The sequence below is a fragment of the Bos mutus genome, chromosome 7 (assembly GCF_027580195.1).
Source record: "Bos mutus isolate GX-2022 chromosome 7, NWIPB_WYAK_1.1, whole genome shotgun sequence".
Lineage (NCBI taxonomy): Eukaryota > Metazoa > Chordata > Mammalia > Artiodactyla > Bovidae > Bos > Bos mutus.
In genome coordinates, this window is record NC_091623.1 from 85,361,395 (window position 1) to 85,382,402 (window position 21,008).

The 21,008-nt window shown below is 40.9% G+C and overlaps 1 protein-coding gene across 1 annotated transcript; it reads right to left on the reverse strand.

The window, feature by feature from the left end:
* Positions 1-5,225: 5,225 nt before the first annotated feature.
* On the reverse strand, positions 5,226-18,184 carry C7H5orf15 (chromosome 7 C5orf15 homolog). Its single transcript, XM_005890417.3, has 3 exons — positions 18,003-18,184; positions 8,914-9,437; positions 5,226-6,700 (listed from the first exon to the last, which is right to left on the reverse strand). The coding sequence occupies exons 1-3, from the start codon at positions 18,139-18,141 to the stop codon at positions 6,569-6,571; spliced, it is 795 nt and encodes a 264-aa protein (XP_005890479.2). The 5' UTR covers positions 18,142-18,184; the 3' UTR covers positions 5,226-6,568.
* Positions 18,185-21,008: the final 2,824 nt, after the last annotated feature.

Here is a 21,008-nt window from a genome sequence, read left to right on the forward strand (position 1 = left end):
ACAGTAATCCAAGTCTATGCCCCAACCAGTAACGCTGAAGAAGCTGAAGTTGAATGGTTCTATGAAGACCTACAAGACCTTTTAGAACTAACACCCAAAAAAGATGTCCTTTTCATTATAGGGGACTGGAATGCAAAAGTAGGAAGTCAAGAAACACCCGGAGTAACAGGCAAATTTGGCCTTGGAATACGGAATGAAGCAGGGAAAAGACTAATAGAGTTTTGCCAAGAAAATGCACTGGTCATAGCAAACATCCTCTTCCAACAACACAAGAGAAGACTCTACACATGAACATCACCAGATGGTCAACACCAAAATCAGATTGATTATATTGTTTGCAGCCAAAGATGGAGAAGCTCTATACAGTCAACAAAAACAAGACCGGGAGCTGACTGTGGCTCAGATCATGAACTCCTTATTGCCAAATTCAGACTTAAATTGAAGAAAGTAGGGAAAACCACTAGACCATTCAGGTATGACCTAAATCAAATCCCTTATGATTATACAGTGGAAGTGAGAAATAGATTTAAGGGCCTAGATCTGATAGACAGAGTGCCTGATGAACTATGGAATGAGGTTCGTGACATTGTACAGGAGACAGGTATCAAGACCATTCCCATGGAAAAGAAATGCAAAAAAGCAAAATGGCTGTCTGGGGAGGCCTTACAAATAGCTGTGAAAAGAAGAGAAGCAAAAAGCAAAGGAGAAAAGGAAAGATATAAGCATCTGAATGCAGAGTTCCAAAGAATAGCAAGAAGAGATAAGAAAGCCTTCCTCAGCGATCAATGCAAAGAAATAGAGGAAAACAACAGAATGGGAAAGACTAGAGATCGCTTCAAGAAAATTAGAGATACCAAGGGAACATTTCATGCAAAGATGGGCTCGATAAAGGACAGAAATGGTATGGACCTAACAGAAGCAGAAGATATTAAGAGGTGGCAAGAATACACAGAAGAACTGTACAAAAAAGATCTTCACGACCCAGATAATCACGATGGTGTGATCACTCATCTAGAGCCAGACATCCTGGAATATGAAGTCAAGTGGACCTTAGAAAGCATCACTACGAACAAAGCTAGTGGAGGTGATGGAATTCCAGTTGAGCTATTTCAAATCCTGAAAGATGATGCTGTGAAAGTGCTGCACTCAATATGCCAACAAATTTGGAAAACTCAGCAGTGGCCACAGGACTGGAAAAGGTCAGTTTTCATTCCAATCCCAAAGAAAGGCAATGCCAAAGAATGCTCAAACTACCACACAACTTCACTCATCTCACACGCTAGTAAAGTAATGCTCAAAATTCTCCAAGCCAGGCTTCAGCAATACGTGAACTGTGAACTTCCAGATGTTCCAGCTGGTTTTAGAAAAGGCAGAGGAACCAGAGATCAAATTGCCAACATCTGCTGGATCATCGAAAAAGCAAGACAGTTCCAGAAAAACATTTATTTCTGCTTTACTGACTATGCCAAAGCCTTTGACTGTGTGGATCACAATAAACTGTGGAAAATTCTTCAAGAGATAGGAATACCAGACCAACTGACCTGCCTCTTGAGAAATCTGTATGCAGGTCAGGAAGCAACAGTTAGAACTGGACATGGAACAACAGACTGGTTCCCAATAGGAAAAGGAGTACATCAAGGCTGTACATTGTCACCCTGCTTATTTAACTTATATGGAGAGTACATCATGAGAAACGCTGGGCTGGAAGAAGCACAAGCTGGAATTAAGATTGCTGGGAGAAATATCAATAACCTCAGATATGTAGATGACACCACCTTTATGGCAGAAAGTGAAGAGGAACTAAAAAGCCTCTTGATAAAAGTGAAAGTGGAGAGTGAAAAAGTTGGCTTAAAGCTCAACATTCAGAAAACTAAGATCATGGCATCTGGTCCCATCACTTCATGGCAAATAGATGGCGAAACAGTGGAAACAGTGTCAGACTTTGTTTTGGGGGCTCCAAAATCACTGCAGATGGTGACTGCAGCCATAAAATTAAAAGACGCTTACCCCTTGGAAGAAAAGTTATGACCAACCTAGATAGCATATTGGAGAAGGCCATGGCACCCCACTCCAGTACTCTTGCCTGGAAAATCCCATGGACGGAGGAGCCTGGTAGGCTGCAGTCCATGGGGTCGCTAGAAGTTGGACACGACTAAGCGACTTCACTTTCACTTTTCACTCTCATGCATTGGAAAAGGAAATGGCAACCCACTCGTGTTATTGCCTGGAGAATCCCAGGGACAGGGGAGCCTGGTGGGCTGCCGTCTATGGGGTCGCACAGAGTCAGACACAACTGAAGCGACTTAGCAGCAGAGAGCATATTGCAAAGCAGAGACATTACTTTGCCAACAAAGGTCCGTCTAGTCAAGGCTATGGTTTTTCCAGTGGTCATGTATGGATGTGAGAGTTGGACTGTGAAGAAGGCTGAGCACTGAAGAACTGATGCTTTTGAACTGTGGTGTTAGAGAAGACTCTTGAGAGTCCCTTGGACTGCAAGGAGATCCAACCAGTCCATTCTGAAGGAGATCAGCCCTGGGATTTCTTTGGAAGGAATGATGCTAAGGCTGAAACTCCAGTACTTTGGCCACTTCATGCAAAGAGTTGACTCATTGGAAAAGACTCTGATGCTGGGAGGGATTGGGGGCAGGAGGAGAAGGGGACGACAGAGGAAGAGATGGCTGGATGGCATCACCGACTTGATGGACATGAGTTTGGGTAAACTCCAAGAGTTGGTGATGGACAGGGAGGCCTGGCGTGCTGCAATTCATGGGGTCACAAAGAGTTGGACACGACTGGGCAACTGAACTGAACTGAACTGAACTGGGGAAGCCAAATAAATAATGTTGTTTCATTGTTTTTCAGTGGCTCAATCGTGTCAGACTCTGCGACCCCATGAACAGCAGCATGCCAGGGGGTGTCCTTCACTATCTCCTAGAGCTTGCTCAAATTTATGTCCACTGAGTCAGTGATGCCACCCAACGATCTCATCCTGTCGTCCCCTTCTCCTCCTGCCTTCAATCTTTCCCAGCATCAAGGTCTTTTCCAGTGAGTCAGCTCTTTGTATCAGGTGGCCAAAGTATTGGAGCTTCAGCTTCAGCATCAGTCCTTCCAATGAATACTCAGGGTTGATTTTCTTTAGGATTGACCGGTTTCATCTCCTCACAGTCCAAGAGTACCTCAAGAGTCTTCTCCAGCACCACAATTCAAAATCATCAATTCTTTGGCGCTCAGCTTTCTTTATGGTCCAACTCTCACATCTGTACATGACTACTGGAAAAACCATATAGCTTTGGTTATACAGATCTTTGTCAGCAGTGATGTCTCTGCTTTTTAATACACTGTCTATATTTGTCATAGCTTTTCTTCCAAGGAGCAAGCATCTTATAATTTCATGGCTGCAGGCATTGTCCACAGTGATTTTGGAGGCCAAGAAAATAAAGTCTGACACTGTTTCCACTGTTTACCCATCTATTTGAAATGATGTAAGGGAACCAGATGCCATGATCTTCATTTTTTGAATGTTGAGTTTGAAGCCAACTTTTTCACTCTCCTCTTTCACTTTCATCAAGAGGCTCTTTAGTTCCTCTTCACTTCCTGCCAGTAGGGTGGTATCATCTGCATATCTGAGGTTATTGAAATTTCTCCTGGCAATCTTGATCCCAGCTTGTGAGTCATCCAGCCCAGGATTTCGCATGATGTACTCTGCATATAAGTTAAATAAGTGGGGTGACAATACAGCCTTGATGTTCTCCTTTCCCAGTTTGGAATCAGTCCATTGTTCCATGCCCGGTTCCAAATGTTGCTTCTTGACCTGTATACAGATTACTCAGGAGGCAGGTAACATGTTCTGGTATTCCCATCTCTGTAAATAATAAATATACATACATATTAAAAAGTAAACAAAGTTGAAAATCTTTAAAAACAAAGTCAAAACCCAGTCAAGACATGCTTGCCCTCCTGAGGGGCTTCTCTAGTGCTCCACTGGTTAAGAATCTGCAGGGAATACAGGTTCGATCCCTGGTCTGGGAAAATCCCACATGGTGCGTAGCAACTAAGCCGGTGTGCCACAACTCCTGAACCCAAGAGCCCATGCTCCACAACAAGAGAAGCCCTGCAACGAGAAGCCCACACAGTGCAACTAGAGAAAGAACACTCACAGCAACGAAAACCTAGAGCAGCCAAAAATAAATAAATCTTTAAAAAAAAGAGACAGACATGGCTGCCGGCACAAATTCTAAATGTCTGCTTCTGCCTGCCCCACGACTTTCAACACATTCTTTTTCAGATAAGACAGAGAAGCGGTAACTAAAGTGTTATCTATTACGCCATTAGTACCAACATTGGGAGCCATGCCTCCGGTCTCTCCAGAAACGATACTGAGAGACCACACCACATGTGAGCAGGATACACTGGTGCTCTAAGACTCAAACGTAGGTCTTCTTTGTGCCATTCATTTCTATTTATGCCTCCTCTGCCTCATTTAACCCAACAAACCAATTCCAATACAGAAATATTCACCACAATATTATTTCTGAGCCGAAACTGGAAACGATCTAAACAGTCAAGAGGAAAATAGTTAAATAAATTATGCAGCTATTAGATGTTTTTAAAAAATATTAATGACATAGAAAATGCTCATGATCTGTTAGGTAAAAAGCAAGATGCAAAACAATATGAAGTCAAGTTCATTTAAAAGTTGTTACCATACACATGTATGTCTGAATTATACACAGACTTATAGACCAGTGACTTGGGCGCCTTTGTAAGACACTGGAAGCATTTTTCATCAATGTACAATCTGATGCTCCAAGTCAGAGGCTATTTGATTGCAGCACTGGGACATAGGTAGCAAAGACTGTGCCATCAGGAAGCACCAAAGAACCCCAGATCCACTAAGGGGGGCAATCCTCCAGGACGGGAGAGGCTTCAACAGGAAGACAACAAGGAAGCAGGATGCCAGAAGTGCAGCACACTGATTTAGCTGCTTTACTTTCCTTTTCAATCCTACTTTGCTATGGTTTTCAATGAACCACAGTACATAGCCATAAACTAGATCTAAAGTAGGATCTAGAAATGTTATGTGGAATTCACAGAAGCAGAGTCCCAGTGCTAAAACAAAAGCAAGCTAATACATTTTCTTTTTTTTTCCTCCCAGAGATACACTACCCATCTATCACCACCCAGTGAAGGACGCATCATTAAAATGAAATGTGCTCATAAAATCATGAATTTATATCTTTGCCATTTATTTTTTAAAATCTTATTCAAAATATTAAATAATACAATTTCAGATATGAAAAAAATTACTGCAAGAACAGTTCAGGTGTACCTCCACTGTGCCTCCCTTCCTTACTGAAACAGTAAATGGTCCACCCAAGAGAAACGATGGACTGCCCTGCCCCTTCCATCTCTAACAAACAATATGCCCACTAGCTCACCTGGGTTTTGTGAGTGGCGTTTAACACATATTAGGGGTTATGTTTTCTAAAAAGTTGTTGTGACACCTGTAAGTCAATCATGTTTCAAATCATATATTTACATACTGATCAACTCCTTAAGATAGAAAGACAAGTCAAAATTAAATAAAGTAAGCAATTTCCAGTTGCTATTAAAAAAGAACAAGAAACCAAACAAGCACAAAGGGAGAAAGAGCCAGTGTACAGATACAGCCTTTATGTATACAAACAGGTATAATTTTCATTTGAAAGACCTAGATCCAATATTATTTAAATTACAATGTCTCCTAAAATTCATTCAAACTTACTATAAAAAATAAGCGAGTGAACAAATATGATATAATTTTAAACTCTGCCCCTTGCTTGAAAGCTTGGAGGAACCCGTGCTACAATCAATTGCTAAGTAAAAGCAATTGTACGTGTATTTAATATTTCACAACAATTTCTACCTCTAAATTTAATTCAGTAATTCAAAGCAAAAAAGCTATCTATAACATTTTATTTACGTCTACTGCAAACTGCAGAGTCTCTATTGCCAGAATTTTTAGACACATTTATTAATGTGCTACTTAAAATCGTGGTCAGAATGAGAATAAATTATACATAAATTATCCAAAAATATCCAAAGCAAAGAGTCCTGGAAGAAAAAAATGTTACTTATATGTAAAGCATTATTACATACATCCTTGTAGATTACAGTTTGACAGCACAAAGAAATGTGTGCTTAAGAAACAGTATTTGGATGGCAGAAAGAGAATCTGAGTCAGCAATACCAGATGTGTTAGAATTTATTATAAGTTTGGGATTTTTTTAAAGTAGCATTACTAACACTTCCAGAAGAAGTACAATAAAGAAATCTAAAACAATAAAAAACTAACAGGTAATGCTTAGCTCCACATTTTGGACACCTGATTGAATTTACCTCTAAAAATGTAGATAAAAAATTATATACTCCTTGTTTGTGATACTTAATTTCCAAAGCACCAAGGCAAAATAAAGAGAGGCCCACCTCTCATTTAAGTATGAATTGCCAATGGCAAACATCTGCACAATATCATATAAAAAGTCAAGCAAATAAAATTACATAATAAGCAAATGCAAATCACAGTGCTTTAAAATATATAATCATTGGTAATCTTCAGAGAAGGCATTGCTTCATTAACATTCTGGTCAAGACGATGATATTCCACTGTTTTGGAACAAAAACCATCACGCCATTTCCTGCTTTGAACCAGAAGGAAAATCTGAAATAAAACAAATCAGATATTCAAAAGAGAAAATAGAGGACATGCTAAGTTTTTATAACTGAAATATCTGTCTCCTAGGTTCCCAAACACAAAAGTAAAATGTCAACAACAAAAGGGCTATTTTGTTTTCCATCTTGTAAATAAGCTGAAACAGTGCTTTTTAAATTTTAATGTATACAGAAGTCCTTGTTAAAGACTGATTCCTGGCCTCTCTCTTCAGAGATGAGCTAATAGATAGCAGTGGAGTCCAGGAACCTACCTGTTTAACAAGTCCCTTAGGTGTTTAAGTCCCTAGGGCTTCCCTGGTGGCTCAGATGGTAAAGCGTCTGCCTGCAATGCGGGAGACCCAGGTTCAATCCCTGGGTCGGGAAGATCCGCTGGAGAAGGAAATGGCAACCCACTCCAGCACTCTTGCCTGGAAAATCCCATGGACGGAGAAGCTTGGTAGACTATAGCCCACAGGGTCGCAAAGAGTCAGACATGACTGAGCAACTTCACTTTCTTTCTTTAGGTGTTTGTAATAGAGATGGTCCCACACTGAACAGTGGAATAAAACATAACTGGCATTCAAAATTTCATCCACCTACAAATACCTACAGAGCTACTGAGAGACCACTAAACCACAAATAAACCAACTCAAAACCACAAATGAGTTATTAGAATCACTGATTCTCTAAGCTGGAAGGCATTCTGAAATTACCTTTGTATCATTTTGCAGGTGAGAAAATCAACGTCCTTAAGGGGAAGTGGGTGCTAGGAATCACAAAGCAAGTTACAACAAAGTCAAGAACTGAGATTTCCTGACCAGTAAGTATTAAAAAGGACACTGTGTTTGATTTCCCTTTAAGTATTTAAAAAGTTTAACTATTTAGCTCAGGGACTGCAGAGCGCCCAGATGAACCCTCACACTAAATTATCCATAGAGTCCTATTTATGCCTCCTCTGCCTCGTGTAATCCAACAAACCAATTTTAGTACAGCAATGTTCATCATATTATTGTTTCTGGATCAAAAATTGAAAACCATCTAAATACTCAACAGGAAAAAGTTAAATTACGTAGCTATTAAATCATGTTTTTAAAGAATATTAATGATATGAAAAGTGCTCATGATTTGTTAGGTAAAAGGCAAGATATAAAACTCTATAGGAAATCAAGTTCATTTAAAAATTATTAGCATACACATATATATCTGAATTATACACACATTTACAGGCCAGAAATATACCAAAATGTTAATAATGCTCAGCTTTGGGTAGTAGCTTACATTTTCTTTTCTATATTTTTCTGTGTCCCTAAAAAAGACATCTAATACTTTAACAACCAGGGGAAAAAGTTATCAAAATAACATTAAGTTCAATGTAAATACATTAGAAGTCCTAAATTAACATCTCTCTCCACAAGTACTCCCAATGAAGTAGCAATGCCAAATTAAGACATAAAATCTTTAAAAAAAAATGATCGGGCTTTGGTTTTGCTCAAAATCAATTGGCTTCTTTTTTTTTAAAAGCACATGTAGTAGGCTTCCCTGATAGCTCAGTTGGTAAAGAATCCACCTGCAAAGCAGGAGAAAGTGAAAGTGAAGTCGCTCAGTCGTGTCCGACTCTTTGTGACCCCATGGACTGCAGCCTCCCAGGCTCCTCCATCCATGGGATTTTCCAGGCAAGAGTACTGGAGTGGGTTGCCATTTCCTTCTCCAGGGGATCTTCCCAACTCAGGGATTGAACCCGGGTCTCCCACATTGCAGGCGGACCACCAGGGAAGCCCCAGGTTTAATTCCTGGGTTGGGAAGATCCACTGGAGAAGGGATAGGCTACCCACTCCAATATTCCTGGACTTCCCTTGTGGTTCAAATGGTAAAGAATCCACCTGCAATGTGGAAAACCTGGGTTCGATCCCTGGAGAAAGGAAAGGCTACCCACTCTGGTACTCTGGCCTGGAGAATTTCATGGACTGTATAGTTCATGGGGTCGCAAAGAGTCAGACATGACTGAGCAACTTTCACTCACTCACTCACATGCAGTAAAGCATTCTGTCATTTGTTAAAATCCACAACGACATACAAGCTGATGAGATATCACAGTATTTTACCATCAACTGAAACCTGATTAAAAGAGGAAAAAAGACCTCTGAATAAGCAAAAGCATTAATAAGAAGTATGACTGAGATAACAGAGGGCAACTAGAGGGGGTGAAAAAAAGCTCAAACTTACCTTCCTTTTGTTGTGATATGTAATATAAACAATAGCAATACAAAAAGCAAAAATAATAAGGTGGAAAAAGAAATGGCTATCTTCCTCTTCTATACTTGAGGGTGGGGTTTTAAAAGGTCTCTCTGACTGCTCAATTTCCACGTAGCCCCTGTTTTCTTCCAAGGCTTCACTGGACTCATCATCCCGGGGGCTGGTGGTCCAGTCATAGTCTGGTTCTCCATAATCCCCGTTGTCCAGAGTGTCTTTGGCAGTGGACGGAGAACTGTTCAGTGTGAGAAGATCCTCCTCCTCTATGCTAGGATCTTCATTGTTATCAACCTCTTGGGACAGAGCAGTAGTAGGCAAGGGATGAGGGGACACGGACGCCACTCCACTTCTTTCTGTACTAGTTGTGGGAGGGAGAGTGGTGCTGATTTGGGAAGTAGAAGGTGTGGTTTGGTTTTCATTTGTTAAAGCATTCATATGTGGAGTAGAAACATCTGACGTGAGTACAGGCTGGCTCAATGACTCAATCTGTGATGGAACTAAAATAAGTAAAGAAAGAAATGTTACACTGAAATCTCCTAATTTATCTCCACCAAGCTAAAAGGAAATACACCTGTATTTTTCACTAAGCTAGGATTAGTCACCTTTCTGTTCTGCAGGTACTGAAATCCAACCTTTGTGAAATTAGAACAGAGGGCACAAGCTCTGTGTGGACTTTGCCATTGTGACCTAAAGTCAGACCCCTCTCTATTCTTTGTTTTTCTTATGGTGGCAGGCTATGAAATGCAACAGGTCTCCTATGCTGCTTAAGTTCTTACTATCTGGCAAGGCAACTGTTATCTGATGAATATTTCATTTTCTATTTTTCATTTTTTTATTTCATTTTAAATGCAACACCCAAATCCAGATGTACCTGTTATGCTGTCAGCAATTATACTGTGTTTTCCCAGCCTCTTCACCCTTCTTAGTAGACCATTCACAGCTTGCTCTGTCCTCAAATTTCTAAAACCTTTTCTGTTGTCCTCATTGTCAAAGGCTCATATAACTTCCTGACTTCTCTTAGAAAAATGAAGCCCTCAAAAGAGAAGGTCCACAAACTACCAGAACTCTAGGCTCATAAGTCCAACTGTCTACCTGACATGTCTGCTTAGATTTGTCATTCAAACTAACACGTTCAAAATGAAATTCTGACTTTCACTGCTAGGAAGATGGAGTAAATGTATTTTTCCCTATTCTTCCCACTAAAAACAAATAAAACTCTTCCTATTACATATAAAATAACACAATTGTGAAAGGTGGAAAGAATAAGGCAGAGCGATCAGAGACCTCAGGACCTGAGAAACAACCCAGAGTTGACTATCCTGAACTTTCTTTTTACCTCATGTATTCCAGACTTGGAGCTGAAGAATCCAGTAACCTGGAAACACCCAAGAGTATGGACAAAACGGGCCCCCAAAAAAGCCTGCTCTCTTGCCAGAAGATCAGGAGAGAGGCAGCCTAGCAAGAAAGAGAACTTTTAGACGACTGCTCTTACTCTCTCCAAACAAAGAGCACCACTCTCCACTCACACTTACAGCAGCAAAGACCAAGTGGGGAACCTAGATTATCACCCTGACCAAGCTGCAATGAGGTGCCCCTTCGAGTCCATAAAAGGATGTGTCTGAGGAGGCCTATGCTATGCTATGCTAAGTCGCTTCAGTCGTGTCCAACTCTGTGTGACCCCATAGACGGCAGCCCACCAGGCTCCCCCGTCCCTGGGATTCTCCAGGCAAGAACACTGGAGTGGGTTGCCATTTCCTTCTCCAATACATGAAAGTGAAAAGTGAAAGTGAAGTTGCTCAGTCGTGTCCGACTCGTAGCGACCCCATGGACTGCAGCCTACCAGGCTCCTCCATCCATGGGATTTTCCAGGCAAGAGTACTGGAGTGGGGTGCCATTGCCTTCTCTGCTGAGGAGGCCTAGTGGACAGTCAAGACTTTAGCCATGGCCCCGTAGTAACGAGGCTGTCCCCACCAACATGTCAGCGCAGGCCACAAGAGGAGCCGAAACTCCCACCTCTGCCCAGAGCTGCCAGAACCACCACTTGTCCTTAAGGCTCAACACAGATCAAGTAGAGCCCCTAGATTTCTAGCTCTAACTGCAAGTAATGTGCATCGACCCCCACCTCCCCGTCAGAGCAATGTCATAAAAAGCAACTAAAAGAGAAAGTTTAAGACCAGAATCTTAAAAACACAAAGTACCCCAACTTACCACATATGGAATACATAATTTGACTAGGCCTTTACCTATTAAAGAAACTGAATTGTTAATTTTAAAATTCCCCAAAATTAAATATCCTTGCCCACATAAGAATGGAGAATTCACTGGAAAATTTCACTGGAGAATTCTACCAAATGTTTAATGTAGAGTTAACACCAATTCTATACAACCTCCTCCAGAGACGTGCATAGGGAACGAACACCTCATGATTCCTTTTATGAAGCTCCTGAAACCAAAACCAAAGACACCACAGAAAAAGAAAATTACATATTGGTATCCTTCCTGAACAGAAATGCAAAAATTCTTAACAAAATACTAACAAATAGAAACCAGCAATATAAAGTTCCCTGGTGACCTAGTGGTTAGGATTCCAAGCTTTCACTGCCCAGGTTCAATCCCTGGCTGGGAAACTGAGACACCACAAACCACATGGAACAGCCAAAAAAAAAAGAAAAAAGAAACCACCAATATATAAAACGATACTCCATGATTAGTAAGGTTTATTTCAGAGATGCAAGATCGCCTCAATACTCAAAAATCAATGTAATCTAACAAGCTAAATTAACCTTGGCCTAAGTCTCACACCTTTTGCAAAAATTAACTAAAAAATGGATCACAAGTTTAAATGTAAAACTACACAGATTTTAGGGGCTTGCCTGGTGGTACACTGGATAAGAATCCACCTCCCAATGCAGGGGACATGGGTTCAATCCCTGGTCCAGGAAGATCCCACGTGCCGTGAAGCAACTAAGCCCATGCGCCTGGAGCCTGTGCTCCACAAGAGAAGCCCACACACCACAACCAGAGAAAGCCCTCACGCAGCAACGAAGACCCAACACTACCAAAGTTTAAGTAAATTAATTAAAATAATAATTTTTTTTAAACTACACAGATTTTAGAAAAAGACCTCCAACAAAATCTTCAGAATCGTGGACTAGATAAATTCTTAGACCAAAAACACAATACAGAAAAGGAAAAATTCATAAATTGGATTCCGTCGAAATTTTAAAACTTTTGTTCAGTAAAAGACTTTTGTGAGGAAGAAAAGACAAGCTACCAAGTGGAAGAAGTATCTGTAAGCCCCATAGCCAACAAAGGACTAATATCTAGAATACATGAAGAATTATGACAACTCAAAAGTGAAAAAGCAAACAATCATTAGAACATGGACAAAAGACATAAAGAGACATTTCACCAAAAAGAGTATACAGATGGCAAACAAGCACATGAAAAGATGTTAACCACTGCTGCTGCTAAGTCGCTTCATTCGTGTCCAACTCTGTGCAACCCCATAGACGGCAGCCCACCAGGCTCCGCCGTCCCTGGGATTCTCCAGGCAAGAACACTGGAGTGGGTTGCCATTTCCTTCTCCAATGCATGGGATTTTCCACTGGAGTGGGATGCCATTGCCTTCTCCCTTAGCAAAATGCAAATTAAATCTCAATGAGATATCACCATACACCTATCAGAATGGCTGAAATAAAAAATAATGACCATGTCAAATGCTGGCAAGGATGCAGGGTAACAAGATCACTCACATGTTGCTGTGGTTACATAACATGTGACAACCATTTCAGAAAACAGTTTGGCAGTTTCTTAAACTAAATGTGCAACTACCACCTGACCCAGCAGTTACAGTCCTGGGCATTCATCCTAGAGAAATGAATTTTTATGTTCACATAAAAATCTCTGCATAAATATTTATAGCAGCCTTATTCACAATAGCCAAGAACTGGAAACAACTCAGATGTCCTTCAATAGATGAAGGGTTAAACAAGTGTAGTACACATACATGCCAAGGAACATTACTCAGCAATAAAAAGGAACAAACTACTGATACATGAAACAACTCAGATGATTCTCCCAAGATTATACTAGGTAAACCCAGCCAACTCCCAAAAGCTACATATGATATGATTCCATACATCACGTTATACTAGGTAAAACCGCCAACTCCCAAAAGCTACATATGATATGATTCCATACAGCACATTCACAAAATGATAAGATTATAGAAATAAAAATGATTAGTGGTTGCCAGGAATTCAGGAGGGAGTAGGGATAGGGAAAAAGTGAGGGTGACTTTTAAAAGAGCCACAGAAAAAATCCTAATGGTGATGGAAATGCTCTGTATCTTGACTGTATCAATATCAGTGTCTGGTTGTGGTACTGCACTACAGTTTTGCAGGATACTATCACTAAGAAAAACTGGGTAAAGGGTACACAGAATTTCTGTCTTTTATTTTTTACAACTGCAAGTAAATTTACAATTATTTCAAGATGAAAAGGTTAAAGACATGAATTTTTACTCCCCACTCCGAAAAGACAAACAAACAACAACAACAAAAAAAAAACCCTGCTCTATGTACAGTCTCACTCTCAGTTATGACAACTCCATTTTTCTGTTGTTCAAGCCTAAAGCCTCGCAGTCATTATTTTAACACTCCACATCCAATCTGTCACCCTACCTTCAAAAGATATGAAGAATTTGAAGAGTTTTCACCTCTCCATTGCTACTGCCTAATCCAAGCCATCATCTCACCCAGATTATTACAGTAGTCTTCTAAATGATCTGCCTGCTTCTACCATAATCCCCAGTGTCCACTCTCAACGTAACAGCCAGAGTCACCCTGTAAAACCTTATGTTAAATGATGTTACTGCTCTGCTTAAAACTACCTAGTAGCTCTCAGCTCTCTCAAAAGTGAAATTCAAAGCCTTTATAATAGCCTATAAGCTCCTATATGATCTGGTCCCCATTATCTCAATGCTATTACCTCTTACTAATCTTCCAAACTATTCTATCCCCACTGCCTACTTAACAGATAGCAGGCATTCAATAAACACTTACTGAACAGGCTCTTGACCCAACTCTCACCACAAATCCTACACTGCTTCCCAAGCAGTGTTTCTGTACCTGCTGCTGCTGCATCGCTTCAGTCGTGTCCAACTCTGTGCGGACTACACCCTCTCAAAAGCCTTTCTCATAGTTCTTAGCCAGGTAAAACCCCACTCACTCTTCTAAGGATATCTCCAACATCACCCTATCTGTTGTTGTAACTCCGATACCTAGCATCAGGTAGGATTCCACCGGGGAAGCTCCAGGTAGGAGTAGAGTTAATAAATATTGTTCAAGGAGTAAAAATGTGGAAAACAGGACTTCCCTGGTGGCCCAGTGGTTAAGATTCTGTGCTTCCACTGCAGGGGGCACGGGCTGAACCCTGGTTGGGAAACTGAGATCTAACACGCCCTGCAGTGCATCCAAACAATAAAAACACTAGACGTTACATCCAAGAAAACAAACTTGGAATTCATCTGAAACATTTGATGTAAATTAGACCAACCTTCTGCACCACCACTCCTTCAAAGAAAAGAGGCTGATCCAGTCAGCTATGACGTGTATTCAGAACAAAGTGGTAACTCTGACTTCACTGATTTACTTGTTCAAGCTTATATATATATATAATTTTAAATTTCTAAATATATGTTCCATCTCTATCCTTCCCTATTTGATATTACCTCTCTAGTTAAAAGTTAACTTTTTAAAAATTAAAAGTTTTTAATTGCTCTCTACTGGTCCCTTTTTAAAAACTTCCTTACACTGTATCAATATTTCTGATAATTCATTCACACATTGAATTCTGAGAAAAAAATGCCTTAAAAATTGAACACATTACATATTAAATAAATTAAGGCAACATCTGGGAGCAATATGATGGCAGAATGTAGAAAGCAGGCATTTTTGAAGTAGCATGGCAGACTTGGTCTTACAGTGAGTATCCCATAATCCAAAATAATGCTTACATTAGTTTTTTTAAACTCTTCAAAACGAACACATAAAACTAAAAAAGTCTCAGAGATTGCCAAGAATACACCCAAGCAAGCACTGAAAGTTTAAGAAATCTAACAGGGAACAAGTTTAAATAAAACTGATATGGCAACTTTCTAACATTCTATGGTTACTTGAAGTTTGAAACTCAATACATTCTAGCTAGACTTTCATTTTCTTCTGACAAGAGTAACTGTTTTGAAATCACTCTACCCTAAGGCACACCTACAAAGAACATTTGTATTAGCCAAAGTTCTACACATGCTACACTGTACTGCAAGGAGCTGCCTCCCTATTAAAAGCACATGTCAGAAGATTTTCAACCATCTCTTAAAAAGTTGTTTTTTCTGAAACTATAGTTACCAGCTACATATACCCCTAAACCATATATCTTAAGCATTCCAGCAAGAAATATAAATGTTTATATGTCAGTTTTTTCTTAGATGATTAATGACCAAAACAACCATACTACTTAAGTACTTTAGTAACAGGAATACTTGCATCAACAAGAGAAATCCCCCTTATTTACTAGCTATGAAAGGACCTTGGGAAAATGAACCACAGTCCCTCCCCAGACTTACAAACACTTCTGGGAGGGTGGTCCACACACTCTCAGTCCTGCTGGGGAAATCCAAGTAAGTAACCACAGCACTGCAGCAGAGGAATGTATGGCTAGACAGCTCCGCTGGCAAATAAGTGAACACTATCCCATTCATACTGTTTTCCATCTGAACTTAGAAAAGATTTAGGCCTAAGAAGGATTGTGCCTTGGCCTGAAAATAAAAAGGAGCTACCACACAAGATACCGCTTAAATGGATTATAAATTCTTATTAGTGCATTTGTTCCTCCCAAGTCTCAGAACATGGTTTACAGGTTTCATTTCTCAATAAGGCCTTCAATATCTTGATTAACAATGTAACATTTCTAAGAAAAGGAATACTTAATCATGCAGCATTATTTAAAATAGCCAAGATACAGAAACAACCAAGGAGCTCATGAATCAATGAATGGATAAAGAATTGAGGTATATATACTGGATGAATTATCATTGAGAAATAAGAGAATGGAATCTTGCCATCTGCAACAACGTGAGTGGATATTCAGGGCATTACACTGAAGTGCAATACGTCAGTAAGAGAAAGACAAATATCATGATTTCATTTACATGTGGCATTTTAAAAACAAAACAAAAAAGCTAAACTCATAGATACAGAAAACAAAATGGTGGGGGAGGCAGGGGGAGAGAGTGGAGGTGAAGGGAATCAAAAGATACAAACTTCCAGTCATAAATTAAATAAGTCATGCAGATGCAATGTACAGCATGGTGACCATAATGAATAATACTGCATACTGGAAAGTTGCTAAGAAAGTAAATCTTCAGAGTCCTCATCATAAGAAAAAAAACTGTTGTTAACGATGCAGGGTGCTGGATGGCACCTAGACTTCCTGTGGTGATCTCAGTGTATACAAACATCAAATCATTATGCTGTACACCTGAAACTAATATGTCAATCATGACTCAAAAAACTAAAAAAGAAATACTTAAATCCTATAGATCCATCAAAATGAAGCAGGGCTATCTAGGACACAGAGGGACACAGAGAAGGGGGACTACGTTTACAGAGAATCTCAACTTGTCCCAGAACTCCTGTCCTCCTAAGCCCCTCAGAAGTCCAATACTCTAGCATTCTGGCTCTTTACCAAGCACGATGGGGTCGCTAAGAGTCGGGCACGACTGGGCGACTTCACTTTCACTTTTTACTCTCACGCATTGGAGAAGGAAATGGCAACCCACTCCAGTGTTCTTGCCTGGAGAATCCCAGGGACAGAGGAGCCTAGTGGGCTGCCGTCTATGGGGTCGCACAGAGTCGGACACGACTGAAGCGACTTAGCAGCAGCAGCAGCAGAACCTCCCAGTCCTCAGAGAGGCAACAGTACTCAAAGATAGTTCTTTTCCCTTTTGCTCTCCAAAATATTCCATCAGCTCAGTCCAATCACTACCCCTACCCACCTTCGTCTTTATGGCTGATCTCACTGTCCCTTGGCCCAGCTAAACCCCCGGGCACCCACCCCTGACCTTGGGACTCTCTCTGGATATCACACCTTCTAAACTCTTCAGCACATGTTCCCTCTGTCCTCTCTTTTAGACCCTCATAACTCCCATCTCTATAAAGAAAAAGAATAATTAAAGAAAAAAAGGCTGTGTGCCATCCCAGTTCCACAAGAATCCAGCCATTAACCATTGCAAGTGCCCATCACAGTGGGCCTGAGGGGAATTCAGGATAGAGAAAAACAGGATGAAGTATTCTGCCTTGGATATACGGGTCCTATCTAAGGAAATGCCTCTTTAAGTAAAAACTTCAATAACCCCAGATTCCTGTGTCTTCCCATATAGAGAAAAGCACTAAAATTATAACCTTCAGATCTGTTGTTATTAGCAATAATCTTTTGATGTTCGACTACATGTCCCAGCAAAAAAAAAATTCATACATATTCTGGCTCCTCTCTTGACCTCTTCGAACAATTGCTCAGAACTGAAAAGCTGGCTCCACCCGCTACAACCTTTAGTAAGACATTGAATAAACTCAACTCACAGTTCTTACAGTTGTGCGTTTTTTGTGTTTTTGTTTTGTTTTGTTACTCCACACCTCCAGGGAATTTTGGAGACCGTATCACAGCCATTCTCTGTAGCAACCCATTCTTTAAGACTCTCTAGACACCACGGCCACTCCTCCTTCCCCGCCCATCTACACACTCGCTCCCCGGGTCCCCGGAGCTTTCAGGCCCACTTCTGAGGCCTCTTAAAGACCCTACCTTCACAGACCCCTTCAAACAGCCTCCCTTACCACAGACCTTCAGACAGCCTCGCCAGGGCTGAAGAGACCCTGCCCCTCTAGATACCACCACCTGCTCCGGACACTCGGAATCGCCCGTTCCCTGGCCGGGCCCGTCTTGGCGTTCCGCGCCGGGGCCCGCCCCGTCTTCCCGCGCCCGCCCTGCCGCCGCGCCCCCTTTACCACTGGGCATGATGGCGGATGCAAGCAGGAGGGCCAGGACCAGCGGCCGCGCCAGCCCTCCGGGGACCTGGACACCTGGGCTGGGCAGCAGATTTGCTTGCTCCGCGCCGCTCATCCTCCTCCGGGCGGCGGCAGCCATAACGGTCTCGGTTACGAGCCTGCGCGGTTGCTAGGCTCTGCGTCGTGACATCAGACACTGCGTAAAGCATCGCGACGTCCGTAGGCGTTTGCGTCCCAGCGTGATGACGCTGGGGCCAGGAATGGAGCTCTGGAAACGAGAAAGGCACAGCGGGATTTGGGGCAAGTGGGAGCACCTCAAAGACGGCTGCAAACTACGGATGTAATTTGTAAGGTGTGAAGAGGGTCAGAGCAAGCCTCTCCCTCCCACGTGATGAGCTACTATACAGCTAATTGTTTTAGAACATTTTTAGAAGTATTCAACTTCGTAATAGAGTGATCCCAAAAGAGAACTGCCCTCCCACTCCCAAAGGCAAAGGAAACATAAATATTAAGAGTGGGTGGTGGAATTTTAGGTTCATGTTTTATTTTTTACCTTTCCCCATAACCATTTATTACTTCAACAAATACTTAGCACCTCTCCATATTTCAGTATACAGCACTGAAAGAAACTCCCCACCTTTGTGGAATTTCTTTTCTTGTGAGGGAGACTATAGTGTAAAATACCTACTATATATAATGATAAGGGTATTATGAAGGAAAAGCAGAGAAGTGAGCTAGGAAAGAGGAGTAAGCTTCTATTTTTAAATCCTGTAACTTAAAACCCCCAGTATATGAAAATGCAAATTTAGAAGCTTCCAGGAAGTTCCCTTAAGGCCCCAGCCATAATGCTGTGGTCTGTATGTTCTGTGAAAATGTTTTCTTAATAAATGTATATAGGCTTCAGGTCATAAAATTACATTTGATTGATTTGCAGGAAAATCATGTCATGAAACAAGACATTCATTTTACCCCACAGCTTCTCCACTCTGGTCTCCATGATTCCCTAAGAAGCTTACACCTCCCCCATATACAGTTGAGCTGCCTCTCTGAGGAGAGAGGGCCTGTGTTCTGAATCTGGTTTCCCTTAACATTTATCTGGCCCTGGTGACCGCTCAGAAACACACAAACTCTGTGTTGTTAAGAAAACTAAAAGGTCATTCATCTATTCATTTCCCCAAGCCAGCCACAAGCCCAAATAGACTGAATGGTACCCTTATTGCAAAACTTTCAGGGTAGCCAGGGTTCAAAGTCCTCCCAAGTTCCCTAGAGCTTTCCCTCTGTGAGTACAAAAACCATCACTCAGTTTTACAAATAAGTCTCAATTCTAGTGTCTGCATGTTGGGAGATTCAGGCTTAAACAGGCCTTTTTCCTGTAATAAACATACCTTCAGTCCTCTTTTTTGTCCCCTTTGTTCCTTTGTCCCCGTGCTAGATTGTTCCAGTTCTCCTACTGGTGTATCATGAACTCAGGGCATTTTGCACAATATTCTGACATGCTGCATGCAACAGACAATATATAAATGGAAAATATTCCCTCAGCCCTTTGTACCTTTCAAAATATCATTACTGTACCTGGCATCTGACTGGATGTACCCAACAAGCTTTATGCACCACAGTCTCTGAAGACATTTAACAAAGTTCTCTTTGAAATAGCTGCAGGTCTTTATGAACCTGATGAAATATGACAAATACTGAGGCCAGCAGGTTTGGGGTGACCAGTTTGCTAAAAGTAAATCTGATACCTGTTTGGAATTGCCACTTCCAAACATCCATAAAAAGGAATTCTGCCTAAAACCATTTATCGCTGAATAGGAAAAAAGTTTACATTTGATGAAGCTGAGTAATGCACATGCAGAGCTACTATTCTATTCATGTTTTGTAATTGCTTTAAGTCCACAAGTTATTTTTAAATACATATGGCAGAATCCATCCCCAGTGATCCATACCTTTATATGATCCCCTGCCTTTGGGAGGGACAGGTGAATGTGAGCTAGCACTCCTGTGATTAGGCTATGCTATGTGGACAGTTGACTTTAATGGGAGACTATTCTCAGTGGACATGATTTAATCAGGCGAGCCCTTGAAAGGATTAGGACACTATAAAAGAGTTATGGGGATGTAATGTACAGCACAGCGACCATAATTAATGGTCTTAAAACTTCTCATCAGGGACTTCCCTGGTGGTCCAGTGGTTAAGACTCTGAACTCCCAATGGAGGGGGCATGGGTTTGATCCCTGGTTGGGGAACTAAGATCCCACATGCTATGTGTCCAATAAATAAATAAAAACATTTTAAAAAAAAGAAAACTCATCACAAGCAAAAAACAATTCTGTACAAGTAATGGATGTTAACTGGACATCCAGGTATGGTGACTATTTCACAATGCATACAAATATCAAATCATTTGTTGTACACCTGAAACTAACATAATGTTATATGCCAATTATATCTTAATTTTAAAAATAAAATTTTTTAAGAATTAGGTGTTTGGGTTCTTCTGGAGGAAATAAGAAGTGTGGCAAGGATTTGCTGGTGAAATTTTTCTGTTCCAGCTGTTCCAGCTTTCAAAATGGAGAAGACCACGTGGCAAGGAATGCAGATGGTCTGTGTTTGCTGAAGCAGCCCCTAGCTGATGGCCGGCAAAGAAATATCAGTAGAAACCACTGTCTTACAACTAAAGGAAACTGAATTCTGCTACAACCATATGTGCCTAGAAGAAGACCCCAAGCCTAAGATGAAGACACAGTTCGCCTGACATCCTAATTTCACCACTGTGAGAATCTTAAGAGAGCCCAGGTACCTAGTGCTTGGACTTCTGACCGACAGACCTGTGAAATAAGTAAGTATTGTTTTAAGCCACTAAATTTGTGGTAATTTGTTATGCAGCAATAGAAAATTAAAAATATCACACATACATAACCACAGCAAGAAGCTGAAAAACATGACAAACATATGCCCTGTTTATTTACACTTTTATTAATAAAGACAACCAAAAAAGGATAAGG

What these genes read in the sequence shown, in the direction of transcription:
- C7H5orf15 (XM_005890417.3), bottom strand. Translation starts at nt 18,141, where the DNA reads ATGGCTGCCGCCGCCCGGAGGAGGATGAGCGGCGCGGAGCAAGCAAAT. An exon ending in ATCCGCCATCATGCCCAGTG is followed by an intron (nt 9,438 to 18,002) that starts GTAAAGGGGGCG and finishes TACTTATTTTAG; the next exon opens with TTCCATCACAGATTGAGTCA. An exon ending in CATATCACAACAAAAGGAAG is followed by an intron (nt 6,701 to 8,913) that starts GTAAGTTTGAGC and finishes GTTTTATTTCAG; the next exon opens with ATTTTCCTTCTGGTTCAAAG.